This window comes from Lampris incognitus, chromosome 20 (genome assembly GCF_029633865.1).
Source record: "Lampris incognitus isolate fLamInc1 chromosome 20, fLamInc1.hap2, whole genome shotgun sequence".
Lineage (NCBI taxonomy): Eukaryota > Metazoa > Chordata > Actinopteri > Lampriformes > Lampridae > Lampris > Lampris incognitus.
Genome location: NC_079230.1, coordinates 13,566,486 through 13,572,485, shown reverse-complemented (window position 1 = coordinate 13,572,485; position 6,000 = coordinate 13,566,486). Strand labels below are relative to the sequence as shown.

Here is a 6,000-nt window from a genome sequence, read left to right as displayed (position 1 = left end):
ATTGAGATGAATGTCATTGTGCATGCTGAATAATCATTCTCATTCATCTCTCAAGATGAATTACTTTAAAAAATGTAAGAAAAAAAATCAAAATTGAAAAAAGGGCATTTATACCTTATCAATTGCTTTGAAATCACCAGCAACAAAAAGTGTCAAATGCAACATTTGCCTAGGATTGCAGCGCTAATGCTTGCTCCCTTAACTTAGTTCATCTTACAGGATTTCTGAAATAACTGGTTATTAGTCTACAAGCATGTAATATTCACACAAAATATGAAAACACGAGACTAGCAAACAGAACATTAAGACACAAGCAAGCCTATTTTTAACGTTATGGGCACATACACGTATTATTACACCCAAGCAGCCCAACAAAGAAAAAAGATGATGGTTGAAAAATGTTGTACTGTATCTCTTACCCTCAGGTTCTCCTGTGACGAGACTCCAGAAATATCCCCTTTCACAAAAATCCTATATTCAGTTAACTTGTATAATACATGTCATTATCTCTTGACAATGAAAATAATTCATCATCTTTAATGTCCACTACCAATCCAACAATCCATTATTATTCCCAATGTCTACTTTTATCTAAGTAACCATTTATCCATCCATCCATTAGCTGAGCCGCTTATCCTGCTCTCAGGGTCACGGGGATGCTGGAGCCTTTTCCAGCAGTCACTGGGCGGTAGGCGGGGTAACATTCTGGACAGGCCGCCAGGCCATCACAGGGCCCACACACACACACACACACAAACATTCATACCTAGGGACAATTTAGTACAGCCAATTCACCTGACTTACATGTCTTTGGACTGTGGGAGGAAACCGGAGCCCCCGGAGGAAACCCACGCAGACACGGGGAGAACATGCAAACTCCACACAGAGGACGACCCGGGATGACCCACCAAGGTTGGACTAGCCGGGGCTCGAACCCAGGACCTTCTTGCTGTGAGGTGACCGCTCTAACCACTGCGTCAGTAACCATTTAAAATGCAGTAATGCCTCGATTTCTGTTTTGCTTCCAGCTTTGCTTCAGAATCAGAATCAGCTTTATTGGCCATGTGGGCCTATGTGCACATGAGGAATTTGACTCCGGAACACAGCAGCCTCTAGTGCTTACACATATCTCCCAGGGAACAAAAACTGAAAAGGAAAAAACAAAACAAATAAATGAAATGATAAATAGAATACTAGAGGTAAGTATTGTATGCACGAGATATGTCACAACTACAGAGTTTAACAGAGTGTAACAGTGTACGACTACAGATGTGTAGACTCGCTAGACACTAGCCCTTGGCTAACGGGTCGGACCCTTTAGTTGACTGGTTAGCGCAGTCACCCGTGGTGCGGAGAACCCAGGTTCGAGTCCCGCCTGCCCCCTGAATTCCTGCTACATTAGCAATGAAGTGAGCAACTCAACAGATTAGTTGTACTACGTACCATATGAACAGAACTGGGGGGGGGGGGGTTGGATTGCCTCTATTTGCAAGTATGCACACATGACTGCACATAGGTTTATAGTTTTACAAAACCACACACACGTGCAAACACACTAACACGCTCTCAAATCAAACTGTGAATAAGTAGTCATTAAAGTTTAATGTTTACACCATTTGGCCATTGCAGCTATAAAACAAGCAAACAAATAAAAACGAGTCACACAAATTTCTCTCAAGATTTTATTAATATTTAAGTTTGTGTTTCTTTTTAAGGATGGTCATTGTATTACACAGAGAAATTAGCCACACAAGTAAATTGGATCGTATTCTTTTAACTTTTTTAAGTGTTAATTATATTATTCTCCTTTATTAGAGCTAATGCTAAAAAAGTTACACAAGAACTAACACTGTTGACTAACTTGTGAGCACACTGGGACAGTAAACTAACACTTCACAAAGATAATAAATTTTTAAAAAAAACAAGGAAAAGCGAACATGACTGGTGGAAAAAATTACAAAGAGATAAACAAAGGACAAAATGGACAAGCGTGTACATTCACTCAGCCCCGTTCCACTATCAACGAAGAAGTACCGCTCTTTTTCCATTATTTGGCAAAAAACTGTATCGGTTCCACCCATGATCCCCTATTTGGTTGAGGTTCCCATGCCTTTTTTTTTTTATTCTCCACCCAAGACTCAGAGGAGTCTGACCTTCATATGTACGCTCTGCCCTTTTTCCCCTCTGGTCAACCTACGACGACCCAAGTGCATACATTTCCATGTAGCTAGGCCACTGAAAACACTAGATGTTAAAAAAAAAAACCCATCGGTAACATAAATACCATTGTCACCACCATCTTAATTATGATCCACGTACTAGTACGTTTAAAGTTGGAGGCTCTCCACTGACTTTCCAATGCTATCGTCAACACCGGCACACTATCTCGGCTACTTGAAAGAGGTTAGGGGGAAAGAGCTCTACAGTTTTGTGAGGAAATGTGCTACCTCCGACCGATTCAGGAAAATGACACAGCAAGTAATACCTTTTTCTAGAAAAAGCAAGATTCCATCGTAAGAACTGGATGCAAGGGTGCAAATAAAAAACAAAAACGCGTGCATATGTGTGCCAGTCTTAGACATCCATATGCCAAGGATATCCTGATCGAGTCTTTATGGGTATGATCATAAAATATGATGATGGTGTGAGTAAAAGTCCAATGAGTCCATTGGTTACATGAGGTACAGGGCAGTGTTAAGCTCAGAGATAATTAGCTACCACAATCACCCTCATGCTGATGATTCAGTGGAATCTACCTTGATGACAAAGCTAATATTAGCTGACTTGATGTCACACATCTCAGATCACAGCATTCCTAATCTCAAAACCGTAATGGGCAAAAACACCCTCTCTTGTTTAGTGCACCGCGAAGAAAAGTTCAGGCTCTTGGGTTTTTGGCAGTAAACAATGTTAAGAGGCTGCAGTTCCAGATCTAAAGAGTCGATGCAGACATCGGCTGTTTCCCTTTTCACTTTCTGAAATAAAAGGTACAAAATGTTAGCTTTTTGTCACTCAGGCCATACCTGATAGTGTTAACCCAGCATCATCATTTGCATACTTTTATTTCGGAGAAGGGTGGCAGTGAGGGGGCTGGTTCATAACAAGGTCACAGGGGGTTATGTAGGTCTCAAACGTGTGTGTCTGTGTGTGTGTTAAGAAAAATGTATTCGGGGACCCTTGCGTTTCTCCTTCCATCAGTTGTGCTTATGGGATTAAAAGAGCTTTCAGACACATCACTCATACCGCCACAGACATATCCAGACACACACACCCGTGGACAGCTACAGGCAACACAATTTTCTTTATCCATTTTCTTGATTCCTTGAAAACACCACTTGTTGCTGGAGAGGCGTGTGTGCTCATTTTACTTCGCCTTATAGATCAACCCCGGTGTGCTAGTAAGGTGGAAGGAGGCAACTGCACAAGGGCAAGGTTTATGCTGCCTTCAAGCGCAGTCGCAAATATCATGGTTTCAGGTCGGGTGCGCACAAATGAGCCAACACTGTTGAAAGTCAAAACTTGGAAGAAAACCCGAAATCGCAACGACATGACAACTCGGCGGAACGAAAGGAATGTCTTGAGGAAATAAAACTGGCAATTAGCATTGGAGGCAATTCCAATAATTGATGGGGCAGGTTATGTAGGCTTACTTTAAGTACACAACAACTTTGGGATGACAAACAAAGTACAACATCGATGACATGCTTGATAATCATAGTTTGTGGTGCCGAAACCTCATTTCTTTTATTTATTTGTATTTCTGTAATCATTCTGTCTGCTGCTGCAGATGTGTGGTGCTTGATTTATAACACGAACCACCAGCCGCCATAAAACTATCATTCGTACAAGTTTAATTTCATCATAATTTCCAACAAAAAGAAGCACATGTATGACTTCCCGGTTTTTACACCGAGCACTTGAGGGCAGCATTACACCCGAGACAATGAACACAGCGATCCCTCTGGCTTTGCCTGGAACTATGCCGCAATATCCATTCTAGCAAACTACTTAGCACAGTTTCCTAGCTGTTAGCATAGAAGTGTGGCTATCTCGACATGCATTGTATGGGCCTGCCAGTCGTGTTGGAAGCACTAATTAGTGTTTGACTCGTGTTATTTTTAGGGTGTTAGCTAGCTAAGATACACTAAACAGTCCTCAACATCCACAGTGTCACCTGCGCTACCTCCCTTGAGCCATCGCCCTCACAAAACAACCACACACACACACACACACACACACACACACACACACACACACACACACACACACACACACACACACACACAGAACCGCAGAAATAAGCAAAATATAAAAGAAAAAAAACACCCACTCATTATTCTGATACCAGGCATGCAATTTCAGCAAACAAAACCTACTACCCACCCAACCCAATCCACACGGGAAAATAGTCACTTAGACAGGCCTAATGGAAGACAGAAACAACTCGGCAACAGCAAAGAGGAAGTAGCCATTATAGGGGCTGCTATTGGCCGTTACCACGTAAACAATCAGCCAATCATTAGCTTCAGCCGCTTGCTATGGCAGGTTACAAAAATGAAAATAAGATTCAACAAAAAAAGTAGAAAAAAACCCAAAACAAAACAAAACCCCCACAAAACTAGATTAAAAGTAGTTTGACGGACACACATTTTTATAAGTATATATGCTATAGAGTTGTTTTTTTTTAAACTAGGTCAATTCAAATCATTGCGTAATAAAGAGAAAAAAATGTTATTTTCTATTACATTATTTGTCATTACGCCTCAGTATAATCATCATTATCACCTTCAACAACAACACCGTTATCAGAATTATTACTATTGGTTAACGCAAGGGGTGTGCTTTTTACAGGCCCCACCCCTTATCTAGTTTAAAGGGCTCTATTGGCTAACAAAGGCTTCAATGCAGGGAGGGAGAGAGGACTGGTCACCACACTTTCCTTAATTCCCCCTTCCACTGGACTCTTTTTTTACCCTCTCTAAAGTCTTTGTTTCTTTCCCTTACTGGAGCACAGTTTCATCCACTCTGCTTTATCTTAAAGGGGGATGTGAGAAGATGGGTGGGGCTTAGATGTGGTGCAAAACGCCAGAGATCGGTAGTTTCCCAATCTACTTTTCTCTCATTCTCTACATAATCCCCTAACCTCTCACTCTCCCTCGCTCTGCTCGGATGGGGAATGATGGGAGTTGTTTAATGACAAATAACTAATCTGTCCGCCTCATTTCATCTGTGTTAATGTCATCCTCCATCCTTCCTCCCTCGTCTCATCTCACTCTCTCTCTCCCCCCGCTCTCTCTCTCTTTCTTTCTTTCTCTTGCTCTCTCTGTCTGTTCAGCAGGACACCTCCATGGTTTGGGAGGGGCTGGGGGGCATCTGGCCGCCCTGCGAGCCCTGCGACAGGGTGCGAGAGCGAGAGCGGGACCCATCCATGGAGTAGGAGGAGGAGAGGGAGGTGGTGCGAGAGCGGGACAGGCGGGTCATGCAAGACGAAGCCACTGTGTAGAGAGAGAGACAGAGGGAAACATAAGGATCAGCAGTTGGTGGTGACAGATGTATTCAGTTGCATATCATTGAACGGTCAGTGATGCACGAGGTGATATTTTGGGCAGTAAAGATGGCAGCTTCCCTGGCACCGACTAGCTAAGTGAACAAGGGGCACAATTTTCAGAATTTTCTGTGAGAACAGGATTTTTCTGAAGCCCTGGACAGAAAACATGATTTTAATAGTCATATCTTGTAAAAAGACAAGGCACTGCATATGTAATGACTAAAGTTTGCAGATTTCTTGTCTTCCAAGTCTTAGAGGCGCACATGCTTAATGTTTGGTTTTTTTTTAATGACTGACCAGGTCACACTACAAAAACATGTCAAGAGTTGTTTAGATGTGAGTCGTCAAAATCAAAACATGTTTGGCATAATCCTGACAGATTCAACCGGCCACAGTATCAATCGGGAGGCAAGAGATTTTCATCTTTGACCCCGGACAACGTGTGGAGATCT

General features: G+C 42.3%; 1 protein-coding gene across 1 annotated transcript in view; it reads right to left on the bottom strand.

The window, feature by feature from the left end:
- Positions 1–1,793: 1,793 nt before the first annotated feature.
- The window catches only part of ndrg2 (NDRG family member 2), a 54,245-nt gene continuing 50,038 nt past the window's right edge, over positions 1,794–6,000 (bottom strand). Inside the window, exon 17 of the mRNA XM_056300098.1 lies at positions 1,794–5,495. Coding sequence (XP_056156073.1) covers positions 5,332–5,495 — 164 coding nt within the window. The 3' untranslated portion in view covers positions 1,794–5,331. The remainder of the gene's footprint in view (positions 5,496–6,000) is intronic.